The sequence below is a fragment of the Falco biarmicus genome, chromosome 2 (genome assembly GCF_023638135.1).
Source record: "Falco biarmicus isolate bFalBia1 chromosome 2, bFalBia1.pri, whole genome shotgun sequence".
In the NCBI taxonomy this organism is placed as follows: domain Eukaryota; kingdom Metazoa; phylum Chordata; class Aves; order Falconiformes; family Falconidae; genus Falco; species Falco biarmicus.
In genome coordinates, this window is record NC_079289.1 from 13,164,199 (window position 1) to 13,183,914 (window position 19,716).

Genomic DNA, 19,716 nt, shown 5'->3' on the forward strand with positions numbered 1-19,716 from the left:
ATCTTGAACACACACCATGTTTTTAATTAAGATTACAATCCCCAGAGCAATCTAAAGAAACTGTGTCTACAACTTATTTAATAAACAACAGGGAAAGCAAAACAAAACAACCCCATGCCATCACACCTATAAAAATACCAAAATTCACATAAACTATGCAGGGAAGTGGAGCCACTGAGGGGGTTATTATCAGGTTCTTTCAATACCATTTCACACATTTCTCCTATTATTCCTTGCCTTTCATACTTTCTTACACTCTTTTGTCTAACCTCTAAATTCAGATTAGAAATTAGTATTTCTTATTTCTCAAAGCAGAATTAGAAAGTCAAATTTATAAAGCCTATTTTGTGTGTGCCGGAAATTTCTTCTGGAGTGGTATTGTATTTACATGTGTTTTTCTAACACACCCACTCTATTTATCCAGACAGACTTGAAGAAGGATAAAACTACAAGTCTTTATTTATCCAAATAAAAGTAAACTAGAGGAGTTAAGCATGGGAATTGCCTGTAATTGCCTGCTGAACTGCTGGAAATAGCTGCTTTTAGGAAACAGGAGAAGCCTTCACTGGTGAAAAAATGACAGTAACAGCTATCTACTGTTAGCAAAGCTGACCATCCCATTTGATCCACAAATTACTTGCTTTCCAAAAACTGAAGGACATAGGGAGAAAAATCACTTTTTTTCATGCTTCACCGTGAGAACTGGACAGAGAATATAAACCAAAAAGGGCCTTCTCTCCCAGTACATCACATTAGTAAGCCTGATCCTATGCATAAATACCTTGTGTGAACTTTATCATTATTACAGTCTCCAGTTACAGAATTTAAACTAGAGCAGATTATCGAAACATTACAGGAACTACAGCAATTTCCAAGTATGATCATTAATCACCCACGCCAAGTCTAATCACATACTGAGCTCTCTTCATTGTTCCATTAAGACAGGTACTTTATCTTAATTACAGCTACTACTTCAAAAAATTAACAGTAAAGACAATTAAAAATGTTCTATCAGAACAAACATTATATTCTCTCACTCCCTAGCTCCACTCAAATTCTCTAATGTGGAAAAGGAAGTAGGAAAGACTGGTCAGATTTCTGCCTTCTCCCATCGTGAGATATTTGCACATTTTTCTGCTAGAAATATTCTTACTGAGTATTTCTAGACATAGGAAGTCTCAGGGGCAAGAGTCCCCTTTGTACTTCATGCTGCAACAGTACCAGAATTTACAGCCTGTCCTGGAAAATTTGATCTAAATTTTTACATATACAGCTCTTCTAAACAATCTTTTCATTTCCTGTGGTGAAGACAAATGTAAACATAATGTAATGACACTTCACATTCTCCGTCTTGTAGAAACTCTTCAGGTAAAACAACAGCCACAAAAATATTATCACTTCCCCCAATCTCAGTGAGGGGAATATCAACGTTTAAGAGAGACTATACACACACAAACATTATGTCAGCCCCTGCCAAGCCAAATGAAGTATCAGTTTCCTACTAAAATAGATATCAGTGATGTAAATTCTAGGCATTTTCTTAGTCCAACTGGTGACATCACAGACAAGATTAGTAAACCTATGGCAGCACTTTCTTCCAAGAAAATCGAACAGGACATTGCTAGAGACCGAAAAACATAGATCTGGAAAAAAAAGTCTGCAGGAACAAGGAAGAAGGTAGTTCACACTTTTTAGGTGAACAAAGAGGAGGTGATAAACATGATCTAGGATGCAGTAGATACCAAAAAAATGAATAAAACTATCATTTGATATTGCCAATTTTCATTTTCAATCACAGTGTATGTATTCTTGAAATATTATCAGCAATTGGCAAGCCAAAATTTCCCAAACTTGTATTTTAACTTGGTAGCAAACACTCTAAATGTGGCAAAATGTGAAACTGACCATTCATTTTGATAGCAAAATTCTTAAATAAAAATACAGTCTTGAGAGTTTTCAGAAAATTCAGAAGGTAGCAGAAATTAAGATCTGTCAGGAAGGCTCTGAGAGGGCACGCTCCGTTACAAAACTTGTTTATTTTGCAATGGTTCTCCTTTGTGAGAATAAAGTTACACAAAATTTAAATGTTATTATTCTAGAGAAGCCAACAACAGAGATTTGGTTAACAGAAAGAAGTGGGGCATCACTTTTCCGAAAAGGGATATATTTGAGACGGATTCCTGAATACTTTTAATTTGATGGGTGTGTTCCCACCAATACTCCCAGAACAGGGATGCAGAAGGAAAAAGAACAGAGATTTCCCTCAGCTTTGGTAACCAGGGAGATAGGTGTAAGATATATGAAATCCCAGAATATGTACATATCTAACTCACAGTTAAGGTATGGAAATAATATCTTCAACATAAGCTTATTTGAGAGTAAGTCTCATTCTGTTTACTAGCATTTTTCATCTTGCTTTGTAAATCTTGTATGTGGTACAAGGGAGAACTGACGATACTAGCTCGCTCTAATAGCATACATACCATTGCTGAACTTCAACCCCTTAAAATATAAAAGCAGTTAATTTCTTACAATGAATGCTAGAAAAAGGCTACTGAATGACAAATCTAAGGTACAGTTTCTATGGAAAGAAGCCAGCAGATGTTCACTATTAAGTGATACACCTTGCATCAGTTTCCCAGTCAATCAGCGTATCTGTTACCAGTAGAGTGGCATAATAAACGCGGGGACTTCTTATGGACAAATCCATGAGAAGATAGGTTTCAGTAGTTTCACTTCTGAGAGAGCAACTTCTTAAAAGAATCTAGAGTGTTAACAATATCTTCCCTTTCACTAAGCTGTTCAGCCACAAAAGACTAATAAAAGAGTATGTGCATACAGCAGGATGTAGGAACAGTCCCTAACTGAATTCAAAACTGTGGACTCTGCATCTTAGGCTACATCAAATTAATTTTATATGCAGCAAAAAGTACAGGGACAGAATCATAGAATGGTTTGGGTTGGAAGGCACCTTTAAGATCATCATGGCCAGGGACGTCTTCCACTGGATCAGGTTGCTCAAAGCGCCATGCGGCCTGACCTTGAGCACTTCCAGAGATGGGGCGTCCATAACTTCTCTGGGCAACCCGTGCCAGTGTCTCAACACCCTCATAATAAAAAACTTCTTCCTTATGTCCATCTATACCTACCCTCTTTCAGTTTAAAACCGTTGCCCCTTGTTTTGTCACTACAGGCCTCAGTAAAAATGTCTCTCTCCATGTTTCTTACAAGCCCCTTTAGGTACCGCTGTAAGGGCTGCCTGGAGCCTTCTCTTCTCCAGGCTGAACAACCTCAGCTCTCTCAGCCTGGCTTCACAGGAGAGGTGCTCCAGCCTCTGATCATCTTCACGGCCCTCCTCTGGACTCACTTCAATGGGTCCATGTCCTTCTTGTGCTGGGGGCCACAGAGCTGAACACAGCACTCCAGGCGGGGTCTCACGAGAGCAGAGTAGAGGGGCAGAATCCCCTCCCTCAGACCTGCTGGCCACACTTCTTTTGATGCAGCCCAAGACACAGTTGGCTTTCTGGGTTGTGAGTGCACATTACTGGCTCACGTCCAATTTTTCAGAACGGACAATACAGCACAACCCTTCCTAACTTCTCAAAAATCTGTTCCTCTGGCCCCAAAGAACTCTGATTTGGGCTTCATGCAATTCAGGTAAGCCATGCGTCATGCTTCTGAGTAACTCCTACCTTCTGTTAAGTTACACTGGAAGAATTCTTGCTTATCTTGCATGGCCACATTAATCCATTCTCAGTATTTCAGTTGCTGCAAGTTGTTGCCATGACATTTGCACAAAGTAAGTTGATGTTTAAAATCTCAGTAAATTGCCCCAGCTGCTTATCAGACAGCCCTGTGGGCCCAAGTGTTCATTTAGATGGCTAAGCCAGACTCAAGTCTGTATGATGTCTATAATGTGACTCATCACCTACCCTCTAAAGACAGGAATGACTACTGTGCTGCAAATGTAGTCAGGACTGCAGAGTATTTCCTCTGTTGCCTTGCAACAGTCTACACTGATTCCTCAGAGGAAACAGAACTTTGCATTTGGGTCCTGTTTATTGTAACTATAGTTCTAAATGGTAGGACTTGCATGTAATGAGCAACAAGGAAAGTTAAGATGCAAGTTTGTGTATAACATAGCCTTACCTTTCCAAATATACCTATTTCAAAAGGTCTCAGCACTTCCTACCTTTCCTATGTTGCACCTCAATATAAATAGGTGGAAGTTTTATTTCACAAGTAAAGAGATACTGGGATGTTATTTTTAAGAACAGAAGTATACTTAACGTGACCTATGAAGACTGGAAGGACTGATTTGGCAAAATTTTGGGTTATTATTGACACAGATGAGAAAAAAAGGACACAGCACATTCTCAAACAGTAGTTTAAAGGCATATGGATTTAAGTATAACATAGCCTAAAAAGAATCTTGAAGACCAAGCAGAGATAAAAGTGCATGCAGATAAAGCAGGCCATTCAGATTTTTACAAGATGTCTTTCAAAGAGCTATATGACCACTTAATACATTTTCTCTTCTTGGAAACTGTCTGCATCATTCATGTAGTCTTCAAGATCATTGTATCTCTGCAAGTAAAATAAAACCTGTATTATTTTATCAATATTTAATAACCAAATTACATAAGGACTGATTTTTCTTTTTCTTCAATAGATTAACAAGCATGTCAATAACAATTCAGAAGCAATGATATCGGAAAGCTTGCTAGATGCAATTGTACTACAAGTAATCTTAAAATAGTTCATAAAGTGTTTCTGAGTAATTCAAAGTACTTCAGCATAAACAGAAGAGTAAAATATTCTTGCTGTGCCTCACACACGTCTTTCCCAATCTTTTTAAGTTACAGCTTGAGTATGTTGTGCTGCTGCTTTCAAATGAAACAGGAGCCTGCCCACCACAGCCCAGAGATCATGCAGCTGTCAAAATGCTTCATGTCAAAAGCTGACACAAACTCTGTGTGACCGCAGCACTATACCACTGTTGGAGAGACCGGGTCAGCAGAAGTGGATGAATGGTTTAGCAGAGTTGTATTATTGAAACCCAGTAATTCAGAACTGATCAATTAAATCAGACATTTTATCCCAGCTTACTTTTATCTACTTGGAAAAGGATACATCAAATAACTCAGTCATACCTTCTGTATCCACCCACTGTCTTCCAGCTGGCTGAAAAGCCGTTTTACTGTGTTTCTGACCGGTTCATCCTCAACACCATCCAACTTGGTAATGGAGCTGCAATCCACATACAACTTGTATTTGAAGTGCTTCAAATTATGATAGACTCTTGTACGATTTGCACACACTATGCCAACCTTCAAAACCTAGGCCAAAGTGAACAAATCATTCTCTCTGATAGAACTGTGATTATCTTGACAATATAAAAAATGGCTGTCAGTCTAGTAAGATTTTGTCAGTCTAGTAACTTTTTCTGAATAATTTTTTGAAATAAAGAGAATGACACTACATGAATAAAATCAGTGCAAAACCATGCAGTTTTCACAGCCACAGCAGACCAATTTCTGAGCAAGCAGGCAGCCAGCAAGTCTATGCAATGGCAGCTTATCTGTACTATTTTCTTACAAACACAATCATGTTTATAATTGGTAGTATCTTTTCTATCTCCTGGTGGGACTTTGTTACAAAATCACTGACATTTTAGACAAGCATCATATTGTGAAAACAGAGGAAAAGAAATTATTTGATTACTTTTGCATAATATATAGTGCTTCCTAGAGACATGAAATACCAGTTCTAGCATTTTGTAGACTGAATACTATTCAGTATTTCTTCAAAAAATAGATATGAATACAAATAGACATATGCCTAGAAAAATATTTAATAAATATATACAGAGATTAGATTTCATAACAATAAAATCTGAAAACCAAGGGTTTCTTCAATGCAGGTGTTAATCTGCAACTATCTGGGAGGTATAGCTAGGCCATAATGCTGCAGAAATCAAAGTTTCCGTATCTCCCATTTATTACCAGTTTTACTTCTACAATTTCCATGAAGGAAAGGACTGTCTTACTTCACAGTTTACAGCAGTATTTATAGATAAAAAATGGTAAATGTGCTTGTAAATACATAATCAGAGCATGGATTAGAGCAGATTCATTATCATCTATCAGCACTAAGATTAAATACAGGCAAACTTTTGCACGTTGTCTTGAACTCAGATTTTATACAAAGATGTTAGGCAGCGAAGGTGTTTACCTGAAAATACCGAGTAATATATTGGTTACAAGAATCTTTGGCAATCCTAAATCTTCACTGAGTATGGAAAACTGCAGGTGTGGGGAGGGAGAGAGTTAGAAGTTCATTTGCATTTAAGGACATCCTGTGTTTCACAAGAGTAACTTTTGTTCCATTTCTACAAGAGAAGTAGTTCAAGTGCATACAATGGCAAATCAGAAGAGGAATCTATCCCCTATAAATGACCCACAGGTGCACCAACTACTACTCCAACCCACGGAGACAAAGTCTACCAGGTAAAAAAATCTACATCTGGCTGGTTTTTGGAGGTCAGGTACACTCAAAAGCAACACCATTAATACATGTGTAAAGAAATTCAGCTCCTGATACATGTAGGAGAAACTGATTCAGTTTTATTAACACACACACCCCACCCCCATCAACTTACCCTTCAAGGGCAGTATTGTTTTGGGCTGATGCCTTGTTACACCTTTGCAAGTAACAAGCTGGTAAATCGCTAAAGGTCAAAGCTCTTTGCATCAGCAATGCAAGCTGCAATTGTATTGCAACTTCAGATTACACACACATACAGATCAAAAAACCAACCATGTTATATATTGCAAAATGATCTCTTTCTAAGCCACAACAGTGATACCCTTTATTGCTGCCATTGGGAATAATCTGAACATCCTTTTAAATTATGAGAAGGTTAAGTTTTAATCAGTGCTTACAACCTGCATTTTCAGGAAGCTTTCCCAAATGCATGACTAAATTTGCATCTGTGAGCAGTTCCCCAACACACCTGACCTACTTGTACAACCTAGCACTAGCTGCATCTGCTGACAGTGACAGTAACAGAAAAGCGTATTTATATTTCTAAAGATTATATAAACTAAATTTGTATTTATATGTATTATTTAGATATTTTCCGAAATATAAAAATATACTTTATTTCTTAAATACATTAACCAGCAGCTCAACTGATACAAGCAGGCGTAATATCACTGAAGTCAGAAGAGACACACTTGCTTAGAAGAACTTTTGATCGGACCTACAGCAGATGGTTATTAACTGACATTTTAACCATCTTGAGATAAAAAAATCCTAGTACTATACTGCAAATCTCTAAAAATCATGTCTATGCATTTACATGCAGCTGCATTTTCTATGCTCCCCAAAACTGAAAAGCTAAGGCATTGCTTATATATAGTTTTGTGCTATAGGTACCATGAAGTACAAGACCTACCAACCAATGTGTAACCTTGATTCATTCAAATTTCCAGAAGTACCATTTCAGATACTGAAACAATCAAGAACTGAGCTGCAGTGTTTCACGGAGCATTTAATAACTTTTCATGTATCCCACGCAATGAGGTGCAGCATCTGGAACATTATCTGATGTAAAATAGGAGATACCATCTTGCATCAAACTGATGGCCCAGTTTCTCCCTTGCAACAACAGCTAGCAGGGGACATTTAGGAAATTAGTATAAGATGCAGGATGAACACCAGAATAATCCTAACATTACCATACAGTTCCTAGAAGTCAACAGTTAAGACAGTCTGTATCATCCCAACTATCATGTTCCGTAGCGTGGAAGAAGCTTCCCCAAGAACCTGTCTATCTCTTTTGGGACCCACTAAAACTTTTTGCTTTTGAACTATCTTGTGGCAATGATTTTCATACTTCATTTATGTGCAAGGTGTAAAGTATTCCTACATCAGCTATTTGCCTCTGGCATTTCTCCAAATGCTGTATAATGTAATTATGTATTGTGTTTTTAAAGCAAGAAAGATAGTCTAAAAATACAATGCTATTTCAGAATGCAGCTTTGGAAAGAATCTCAGTACTGTACTCAGTTCTAATTTTTTCCTCTTGCAGTTCTCAGTGACTCTGTCCTAATGCTTATCTACCCAAGCTGGCCGTATCAGCCAAAGTTGTGTTAAATCACTTTGTATGGAATGCAGGAACATTGCCTGACAATAGCACAACATGCAGTGACTGAACCCCTGCCCTCTAAGCATGATTATAAACAGAAGTAGAACACCAAGAGTGAGAGCAGAAAACAGTTTATAATCCGGGTCACACAGAAGTAAAGTGTGGGGGACACCTACACCTCTAAACTGTTTGATTCTCCCTGACTTGCAGAGGAATGAGAATTGGCAGCTACACAGAACAATCCCTGCAAGCCTAAGCAAAACTGGAACAGCTGTTTCTCTTCTCTTTCTACTGGCAAAGCAGAATACTTCAGAGATGAGAGAAAAGGAAAGTTTTATGCAAAAGAAGAGAGTTGCAGGTCTGTTTTTGTTCTCTCCACATCCACTTTTCTTGGGTATTTTCAAATAAAACTTTAGAAAATAGTCCAGCTACATGTTTCCATTCAATCTGATCTGCCAGTGCTGAACTGCCTTCTCTTTCAGTCAATTAAGTTCCTGAAGTGCCAGTTTTATGTAGCTCTGTGTGCCTTTTTTTCTTTTTTCTTCCTTTCTTTTTTTTTTTTCCTCAAGTAGCAGGACAAGTTGATCAACGTACTGCCAGCAGAACTTCAAAGACTACTTAAGAACAGTACCTTAAGAACAGTCTAAATTACAGGTCACCGTAAGAACACAAATATTGCATTACAAAGGCATTATCAAAAATTACTAGAAAGTGCTCAATAACTGTCTTTCCTGGGTCTGTGCTACAGCCCCTGAGCTATATTGAGCACGCACATGGCAGGCATTTCACCAGATGCTGGGGTATACAGGGTAAAAAAAGCTCTCATTTTGTACTGTTAAGTTGGAGGACAAAAATGAACTAGCAAGTTCGTTCAATATTCAGTGGGATATTTCAAGTTTTTTCCAAAGTGAAAACCAGCCAGTGCTTTATGTAGGACAATGTTTGGGTAGCAGTGAGGGAATTGCTACTGTTTTTTCCACGGTTAAGTTGGAACTTGAGTTAAGATTAAATTCTTGTGCTAGTTTACTAATTATTTGTGGTAGGCAAGGCATACACTTCCCATGAAAAACTGAAAATTTTTAAATTCTTGATACACATTTACAGACCTGTACACAAAGGAGAATAATGACTGTACTACAGACTGCAGTATCAGTGCTAGTATGATTGCCAAGGACTTAACTGTTTTCTGGCAATAAATAAGGGGAAAGGCCTTACTGCAAAAGCCTAGCTCTCTTGACTATCATGTACACACAGACTTATCAAAACAGAGTATTAACAACTGCTGCTCTGAAATTCTCTAGTCTATTTAAGAAAAACTGTGGCACAGATTTCCCTAGGTTCTGCATTACACACAGAGCCCAATAGGATGACATAATGATAATCATATTGACACCTCTCAGATCTCTAAGTTAGAATATTTGCAAAGATCCAAACAATACAGGCTTGAGCTTCAGTAAGGTGTACTTCCAGTTTGATGAAGGCTTCACTTTATATAAGAAATCCTGTTATACTGCATTTCAAAATATATTGTAATTACAACTTGTTCTGACACTTTTTTCTTTTCAGGAAATACTTGAGGAACGTCAGCTGCATTAAAAAACTCCTCACAGTCACAAAGGAAAGTAATATACCTTCTACATCTCCTGAAGGGGAAGAAAGGCAGAACTTGGATACCAGCTTGGTACACAGCCGTAGGAGTATTTTATTCTTGACAAATTGTGTGCTTTGAGTTTATCATAACAGGTCACAAATTACATTACTTAGGAAGGTCATATGCATACTTAATCATAACAATTACTGGTAGCAGTAAATTTGAAGAAGAGATCCCTAAATACTAGGAACACTAAGGTTTTTAAGAGTCAAGGTCTTAAAAAAAGTCTCAGCTGTGAAATATAACAAAACTGACTGCTAAAGTCATCTAAAATTACTGCCTAGTGTAACATCATGTAACAACATGAAAGATGCGTTTCATTCAAAAAATACAATTTAATCCAAAATGTCCTAGTAGAGACAACTGAGCGAGAAAAAGATGCAAGACTACCTAAATGGAAATGTCTTCCAGTTTGGACAAATAGTTCTGATAATGCAGTAATGAGAAACATGCTGTGATAAAAATGTATTGAAGTAGTTAGGAACAAGTTTTCTCAACAGAAGATCAGCAATTTCTGGTGTCAATGCCACTGAGATTTCAAGATAATTTGTCCTGAGTGAACAGCTACATGAGAAATAGCAGATATGTAAAAATCTGAAGAATGAAGCAGTAAATTCTAACTGGACTGCAACTGCACCATTAGAATGACAGTGGCACTATTTCACCCACCATTCTGACCTAGAGCAAACAAGAACTGTTGGGAGTGTATTTGGATGCTCCAAATGCTAGAGGCATAGTAGCCACAGAATTAGCAAACCTAGTGACCCATGTAGAATAAGCCTTACTTGCAACAAAACAGAAAACACAATCATTCAATGGAGATGATTGTCCATTATACAGGAAGTTACTTTTATCATGTTTCTGCAAGCTAATCAATGCAAAATTCCTGCTGGGGAAGTCTTAAGGGCATTACAGGCACACACAAAGAAAGGTAAAAGGCTTTCAAGTGATCTAATTTCTGTGAAAAGGCATTCTGATATTTAGAATATACATAAACCCAAGGCAAATGCTATTCTTGATTTAAAGCCTCAGACTCCTGGCATACAGAGATAGGATCTATTAAAAATAAAAAAACCCCCACAGAGTCATAGTATTGCTCAGGTACTTGATGAAAACCAGGAATGCCAGGCATGTTCAGAGCATCACTTAGTCACTCATTTCTTTACCACTGGTTTTCCTTTCTTTAAGATAGGCATCCACTTTAGGATTTTCAATCTTCTATTAAATGTTCTCTGACACAACAAAAAGCTACTTTAGAAATAACTGATTGAGTGCTCATATTAGAACTTTGGTTAGTATGTTCATCTTCATGTGTGCGGTCAGCCGCTTCGACACACAGTTTCAGACTACCTCTCCATGCATCACAAAAGACAAGCATGCTGGGTAGGATGTGTAGGATACTGTGTACCTAGAGTTTTCTTCTTGCCCTGGATGAGACTCAGACTGTAGAGATTTGAAGCAGAGGAAAAATTGAGGCAAATGTCAATTCTGACTTGAGGGGAAAAGTTCTCAATAAATCTTATTGGCCCTTTATCTTTTTTATCATGAAGTCCAGCTCATGGCTGGGTATAATTATTAGCACTTACTGCAGTTCAAGTACACGTGCTGCATCAGGTACTAGTATTAAAGTGGCAAAAGTGGGGAAAAAACAACATACCAATTATTGTGATGCAGACAAAACCAAAGGTCATAGAAAACCACCAGATTTATTTTCTTCATAAAAGTTTGGTTTACTTGAGGATACTTTTCATTGCCTCTTTCCCAACATATAAGGGGGCGGGGGGCAGAGGAGAACGCTTCTATTCATCCTTTAAACTTTCATAAGAACTTCCTTTGTAATTCCTTGCTAAATGCAAGACTATACTCCTCCAAACTGCAAAATGGTCCTCCTATATTACAAATTAATAGAGTTTAGACATGGAAGTATAGCAGCTTTGCACTTGCCTCTAGCGTTATAGATATTAGATGTGTTGATAGGATTTTTATTCTTTCTATGATTTTCTGTAACACTAGACAAAGCTTAAAAAAAATTATATAGAGTAATTCTTTGAAGTTACCTGCTTGTCATCTGACATGAAGTCATCCGGTTCCAAAGTTCTGCTATTATAAAGGTTCCCAGAGAGCTGCACGTTAAACTTACAATACCGATTCAATTCACAGGCCTGACAAGACATACTTTTTGCATCTTTCATGGTTATGTGAACATCTGGATAACAATCCACACGCTCCTGAAAAACACATTTCAAATAACATTAAAGAATCACCCTAAACTGAAAGACACCTCAAATAGGCTGCTGAATACTCCCAAGAGAAATCAAAGAGATTCAAATATGAAGTCTTTCACCATTCAGTCACAAACATAGTTTCTCAAGCATTTCCCAGCACTTAACTCAGTTCTAGTTCATTAAGTCTTTTATTCAGCTTCAGACCTAAAGAACAGCTCCTGCACCCTGGCACTTATTTTTTTCTCATTTTTCTTTTTGGAGGGTGTGAGGGTGCAACTCTGTCTCTTGGTCTGTTTTAAATAAATACACTGTACCTCTTTACTGGCCATACTCCATTATTACAGTGATTATTAGATCACCAGACCTATCACACTAATACCATTCTAGCAATTTGCATACAATGTCTAGGTTACTGTATATTGACTTAATTTTTTTTTAAGTAGAATCTTCATTATGAATATACTGGTTTATCTTTCTGTGGGAGGAGGAAGAAATTTTGTTATAACACTTAGCAAGTCACACAAATTACTCAAAAACTAAGCTGCTGAACTTAACAGGAGAAGCATTCAGGTAACAGAGAACAGATTCTGTTCTGTTATCTGAATGTTTACCTGGTTATCAACATAAAAAATACTTCCGTTCATAAGTATCAAAACAAGTTATGTAAGGTAAAGAACAAGGAGTTTCTATTAACAAAGTATATACAATTATAGCAATTATTGTACCTTTACAGAGAATTACAATATATATTATAAAAAAAAAAAAAAAATCAGTAATGATATGATTTCAAGCCCACTTCACTATTTAAAGTATAAGGTACATACCTTGAATCGGTCTTTCCAGCGACTTCTAGAGATTAAATTATCAAGACGAGGCTGAATGAAGCGGTCATCCAAATAATGGAGTGAGAGCAACATATCTTGCGCATACTTCTTTTGTCTTGTTCCATCTGTTAAGTGACAGCAATTACTAATTTGCCGATCACCCTACATTGTGCAAGTTTCTTCAAATAAAATTTTCAAGGACATTATGCTTCTGCATACTAAGAACTATGAATTATTTTAATAAATTATTACTCAAACCACTCACTACTGTTATTCATAAAAGTGACTCATGCATCTTTGATAAACAAAGTATGTATCACAAGAGGTACATGAAAAAACTCTACAATCAAGGCTAAAGTGAAAAGTTGTCATCCTAAATGAAGACTCATTCACTTGATCCCATTTAAAAGTATTGGGGGGGCGGGAAGTATCTTGCTTTTGGTCCAGTTTATGTAAGCTGTTCATAATGTATAAGGGAGGAAGTTGTAAACCATGAAAACAAACTACTATGAACTGCTTCACAGCACAAATTTTGACAACTCTCTTTGTCACTTATAATAAAAGAACACACAGAAACTGACCTTTACGCTTCAGCAGCACAGTCAGATGCCTTGAGTTAGGTGGCATAAGTACTTCCAAATACTTACCCAAGCAAAAAAAATAAGAAAGTATTAGGACAAGTAAAACTACCACTATACCACAGCTATCTCCCAAATACATGCTGGACTCCTGAAATTAAATAGGGTTTTCATAGATGCAGGCCCATTCATACTGTCTCGAGCTTCAGCATGTACAGACATACAAATTAATTCAGCTACCTTCCATAGCCTTTTAGCAATGCTGTTACCAAAGAAACAGAACAAAGGAAGACCACTGGCTATCTAGCTTTCTATATAAAAAATTTAATTGTCACTATCGTTATAACCACCATAATTACAAATAATGTTTTTCTGCATACACATTGTACACACACACTTTCAGTAAGTCAGCTGTACAAAAAGCTTGAAGAGGCTATGACAGACCATAAAAAAAATGCCTTGCAACAAAAAGCAAGTCTGAACTCTAACACTAAGGCAGCTGCTCTCGATTCAAACTAATTAAGATATTCCCTTCGCTTAACTAACAAAAATCCATTCTGTGTTATAAAAATATATCTTTGTAATGCAAGGCTACGGTCATACCATACAATGTTCTTCAGAAAGACAGAACACAACCTCCAGCTCACACACATAGCTGATCTACTTCCAGCACCTTGGCAATAAGTTGTTAATTTTGTAGAGCAGACACAATTTGAAATAGAAGGAAACCTGGCAAAGTTTTCTTATGACTTGTCATAAGCTTGTTTTCACTTGGTAAAAAAAAAAATCAAACCAAAACAAAACTAACCCCTGGCAGTGTAGTAGAACTAGCAGTTGTATATGAAAGACATTTTTTAGCTTTAAGAATACACAGCCTTTATTCTGAAGTCTGTGGTGTACTCCATTCCCTCTTAGCTCCTGATGAAACCAAAACTTCCACTTTGCTGACTGTTCCCACAACCTGACACTGACAGTCCTCTCATTAATCCCATCTTTACAGTGCTTCTGAAACTACATGTGAGGCTGCCATTCAACCCAACTAGGCCAAATGCCAAAAAGCACTTCCTCAGCAAGAACAAGACAAGTACTGACTGCAGCTAATTATTTATCTGAAAGAACAAATGTTACAAGCAAAAAAAAAAAAAAAAAAGACAAAAAAAAGTCAGATCTGGAGTAATCTCCATAACTAAAGTTATTTATTATCTACCAAATTCCTCAGAAAAAGCTATGAAGCATGTGGCATTTTGACAAATCAGCTGACCTTGCAACGTTCTTCATTGAGGTATCTAATTTGAAATTAATTTTGTATGACTGCTCCTACCAATCAGTAACTACATCCCAGAATGCCTTCTTGGCTTAAAAGAACTAGGTATACACATTTTTCCAGGATTACTCTACTCTGTCAGATAGATTCCTTCCTGCCTACCCCGCCAAGTTACAGAGCAGCAAAACCAAGAACAGATCTTAGGACTCACAGTCCTGTAACTCCAATCAGGAGACACATCTTTCCCTAGAATAAATGTCTCTGTACAACTTTGAATGCACTATTGTATAATCTAATGCAATTTACTTACCATATAATGAGCTCAGAAAAGTGCCATCAATCGCATTTATGAGGAAAGCGTTTACTATTCTTTTGAAGTGTACGTAATGCTCACAGCGAGATACTGGAAAGAAAGCAATATAACCAGAATTAAAAAAAAAAAAAAAAAAAAAAGGTAAGCAATGTTAAAAGTACTACAAGAAGAAACTGTAAATTTAGAATTAAGTCATTTAAATAGGGATCAAAAAATAATTTCCATGTACAACATTCACACCCTCATGACATTGCCTTTTGATAGTGCCCCTCATCCCAATGATCTTAATTAATTTTAGCATCCTAAAGTCACACATCCTTTCAGCAAGATCACTTCACAGTAAGAGCCACAAACACTAAAAGAAGAGAATAATTTCTTGTATGAATAGCAAGACTTATGCAAACCAGAGAAGGCCAAGCCTGTGGTGGAGAGGTTGTTTATTTTTTGTTTTTTCCAACTTTCTTTCAAATACACACAGTTCTGCTTAGGTCTTAACTGAGGAAGAAATACCACAAATGCTTGTGACTGTCTCTGCTAGCACAGACTCTCCAGTCAGTACATACCTGCTTCTGAACAACAAAATATGCAAGAAGTTAACTAGCATAGATTTCTGTTTCAAATCCCTCTGCTCCATCCAGATAACAGTTTTCTTAAAAAACAACTTGAAAAGTTTTCTGCCTCTGTGCAGTTCAGCTGAAATTGAGCAATGAATTCAAAAACCCCTATAGTCCTGTGCTCCCAAATCTCACTGCCATGGAATAAAAATACATTTAAATAAAAAAACCCCCAAGCCCCCAAAATCCCAAAGTCATGGCAAGAATTCCACAGCACTCTCCAGAACAGAATTTGGCCAGAATCAACACAGTTGTTCTTAACATACAGCACAAGATGAAGGATGATTTAGGCCTCCACAGGAATGACTGCATCATAGGTAGCCTACCTCATCCTAAATCAGACCGATGTAGAAAGTCTGTGCAACAGGGTTTTCTTTCCTACCCCCCAAAATTATACCCTCCTTTTGATAAGATACAGAAAGACTGTAAAAGTTTACTGGGGAAATCAAAGTACTTATACAATAAATTGAAACCTTTCAGGAATCTGCTTTTACGCTATCATACCCCATTATATAAAATTTGTATTTACAGTCCATTAATATTTATTACAGCACTACAAGCAAGTTTTACATCTAGAATTGTCATTAATTTTTATCTTACAGTGTGGGACGTAGTATGCCAGCAACTCACTACTTGATTTATTAATTTCTTTCTGTTGTGGCTGGTTTTCATTCTTTACGTGCTCTGTGTTGTCATCATCAGCATCTTCATCTTCCTCTACTATGAAGTCTTTCATGCTGTCACTATCAGTTTCACTACCTTCTGTTGGTGTGAGGGGCAAGGGACAGAATAGTTCCTCTTCTGCTTCACCATTAGAATCCTAATTAAAATTTTAAAAAGCATTTCAAACACAAGAATTTTAATTGTTTGCACTGATGAAATACTACATAAACTGGGTATGATTTTTGACCTTCTAATAACATCACTAGTTCAATTAACAAGGAATATGATGTTTCCAAAAAAATACATCATTCTGTATTAGATGATAATTACTTTCAGCTTTAATTCAGCCTTCTCCATGTACCTCTCTTCACTATATTTGTAGAAATTAAGCTAACAGGACCTCTAAGTTACTTCAGCGGGTATTTTGCTTCTGGATAAAAATTATTTGCTAGTCCTTTCATGTGTCTCTTTATGGCAACAAAGGAATGATAAAGTTTTTCCTCTCTGACTACATAGATCAGATAGATACCTGCATTCTAAGCTGCTTAGTCATCAGAATGCCTGAAACAGCAAATGAGATTCCTACATCCTCAGTGATTAAAATTACTCAGGATAAAGGTTTTCAGCAGTTAATATTGTTATCTAGTTAATGGGACAATTGTTAAAATGCGACAGAACTACTGATTTGTCATTAATAAAACCCAAAACAAAAATAAATAAAACTCCACTGATTCCTATTAGTCTTCCCCTTTCCCTACATCCAGTATTTTCTCCAATTGAATTTCAAGGATAAAATCCAGACCTCACAACTTCCACTGCTGCAGGATGTCCGAGTTGCTCTTTGTCTTGCAAGTTCTTCCAATTTTGCAAATACTTTCTGTTTCTTATTAGTAGAAACATTTTCTGTAGGGCAGGTTTTACCAGGCTGCTGTTCTTGGGAACTCTCATCTTCATCAATTATACAGTGGCGTTTAGCAAAAACTTTTCTAACAAGTATATCACTCTCCTCACTTTCATCACTGTCATACAGGACAGAGGTGCTCAACCTTTTACGCTTCCCAGGCACGATGCACTCATCCTCACCATCTTCTGTTACTTCCCCATTGTGGCTTTTCTCTTCCTGATCTGAGGGGCTGTTCTTGAAATCAGTTTCATCTTTTTCATCTATTTCATCTTCTGATGCGGTAGGCTCTTCCTCCTCAGAGGTAACTGAGGATTCGTCATTGCTGTCAGATAGTATGAATTCCCTTTTAGTGCGTCTCCAATCAACTCGGGACTTGGATGATGACAATTTTGTTCCCGCTGTCTTATTTCTTGTTTCATATCTTCTAACAACTGCTTTTATCTCCATTGGAAGGCTGTGACAACACACCAAAATATAAACCAGTAAAACAAAGCACTTACTATATTATGCCAGTAAAAAAAAAAACCAAACCCAAAAGTACACAGGAATGCGTATTTTGCTGCATACATTTATGACTTAACAATATCATAATTATGAGACACATACAGAAATCAGCATCAAACAAAACTAAACATGCACAGTAACTTCTGAAGAGGGTATGCCTTACTCAAAAAAATGTGGAAGAGCAGAACTGTCCACACCCAGCACGAATGAACTGGAAAAAATAAGGTCTGAGGTGCAGCTACAGATCCTATCATCCCCTGCAACACTGGGAGCATACAGCCGAGCCAGACAGCTCCCCTGCCCCTCACAGCCGAGGCAGACAGCTCCCGGGCTCTTCAAGAGCGGCCTACACCGCTCGTCCAGGATACCCATCACCGGGCCTCCCCGGGGAGCGGCCGGGCGTCCACAACCGCTGCCCTCAGCTGGGGAGGGACGATCCCCCCCCGGCTGGAGGGCCTACCCCCACCGGCCCGCCCCGCAGCAACACCTGACGCGGCAGAGGTGGGTGCCCTTAGGCGAGGCGAGCCGAGCCGAGCCGAGCCGTGCCATGCTGTCCCGGTCCGCGCCCGGCTCTACGCGGCGGGGCAGGGCAGGGCCGGGCAGGGCCGGGCCGGGCCGGGCCAGGCCGGGCCGGGCCGGGCCGGGCCAGGAGAGCTCACCTCGCACGCCGCCGCCGCGACCACGCTGCGGCCACCCCTCAAGCCCCTTCCCTCCCGCCAGCAGCTCGCGCAGCAGCCGTTACTTTCACCGCTAACGTTTCCCGCGGTCCAGCACCGGAGCCGCTGAGGAGAGACCACCGCCCTCTGGCGCTACGCGCACCGCGATTGGCCGCTGCCTCCGTCACTCAACTGCCGCAATGTTTACGGAAGTGCTGGCTGGCCGTGGTAGGGGGAAGTGTGTCACGTGGTGTGCCCCGCGCTGCTGGTTGGCGCGCAGTGCTGTAGAGCCGGGGGTGGCAGGTTCGAGTCCTCCCCCGGCGTGGGGCGGCACACCGCGCTCCCCCTCGTCTGCCGCCTTCGGCCGGCCGGGCTCGCGCAGTGGGGGCTGGGGTGCTGTGGTTTAGGAGTGATGACGGTTTTGCTCGCCCTAGTGATAGAAAGTTTAGAAATAACTAGATTAATAGGATATGGAAAACTTAGAACAATTAAAACTCTCATTGCATGAACAAAGAGGAGCTTCACAGCGTGACCTTGCAAATTAGGCCCGGTCCTGGGCCCTTTGTACCGGTAAGGTGGACCTGGGATGCTCCTTGTGCTGATAAGAAGACACTGGTATGCGAACACCTGTGCCTTGAGATAGGAAACTGGATCTGTCCTGTTTTTTGGTTTCGAAGAAACTTGAGACACGACTGAATCTGCACGAAGAGTGAAGGTGAAAAGTTCAGAGCGAGGGAGACTACCAAGCCTTCATCCTCAACGACCCCCACCAGGAGAGAGGGCGCAAGCGCAAATGGGAGGGAACTTATGTTAATGGCTTCTCGGTAGGCTAATTATCCTCACCCAACCTATTCTTGGGCATCTATTGAATATGTATGAATGTATACTTTAAATCACACGTGCACAAAGAAGTCAGGGCAGCAGGTGCTTTTGGAATTATCCACCCTGATGCCTGCTGGTGAATTAAACATACTTGCTTTATAACCTATCCTGAGTTATAAAGTTTAATTCCGCACGTCACTAGATGCGTTCCTGAGGAATATCTGTGTGGGTTTATGAGGTATGGCACCTCCCCAGGGGGGTCTGTCAGTGACCACTGCAGAGGCCCGGTCTGGCCTGGGGCTTACCCCACCAAAGTGGCTTCTTCAGAGCTGACAGCACTGCCCTGCTGCTGTGGGAGCAAACCCAAAACTTGCATTCAACCTCCACGTGATGTGGGAGGTGAAAGCGGGCTATGTCAGCTGTAGCTGCAGGGGCGTTCTGGGGGTGCCAGGCTGAGGCCCAGCTGGAGCAGAAATCCCAGCAGTGTGCACGCTTGGGAACACCTCTGCCAGCCCACCTGTGCTCCCTGGGCCTCTTAGAAGAAAA

General features: G+C 39.2%; 1 protein-coding gene across 6 annotated transcripts; it reads right to left on the reverse strand.

The window, feature by feature from the left end:
* Positions 1–430: 430 nt before the first annotated feature.
* On the reverse strand, positions 431–18,572 carry CCDC82 (coiled-coil domain containing 82). Of its 6 annotated transcripts, none has more exons than XM_056328263.1 (8): positions 18,441–18,572; positions 17,087–17,642; positions 16,222–16,441; positions 15,005–15,097; positions 12,853–12,977; positions 11,861–12,031; positions 5,154–5,339; positions 431–4,587 (listed from the first exon to the last, which is right to left on the reverse strand). In XM_056328263.1, exons 2-8 carry the CDS (start codon positions 17,633–17,635, stop codon positions 4,522–4,524), a joined length of 1,410 nt encoding a protein of 469 aa, XP_056184238.1. In that variant the 5' UTR covers positions 17,636–17,642; positions 18,441–18,572; the 3' UTR covers positions 431–4,521. The 6 variants fall into 6 exon arrangements, with proteins under 6 accessions (XP_056184238.1, XP_056184236.1, XP_056184237.1 ...); XM_056328261.1 differs by having other exon boundaries at positions 18,435–18,565; XM_056328262.1 differs by having other exon boundaries at positions 18,352–18,550.
* Positions 18,573–19,716: the final 1,144 nt, after the last annotated feature.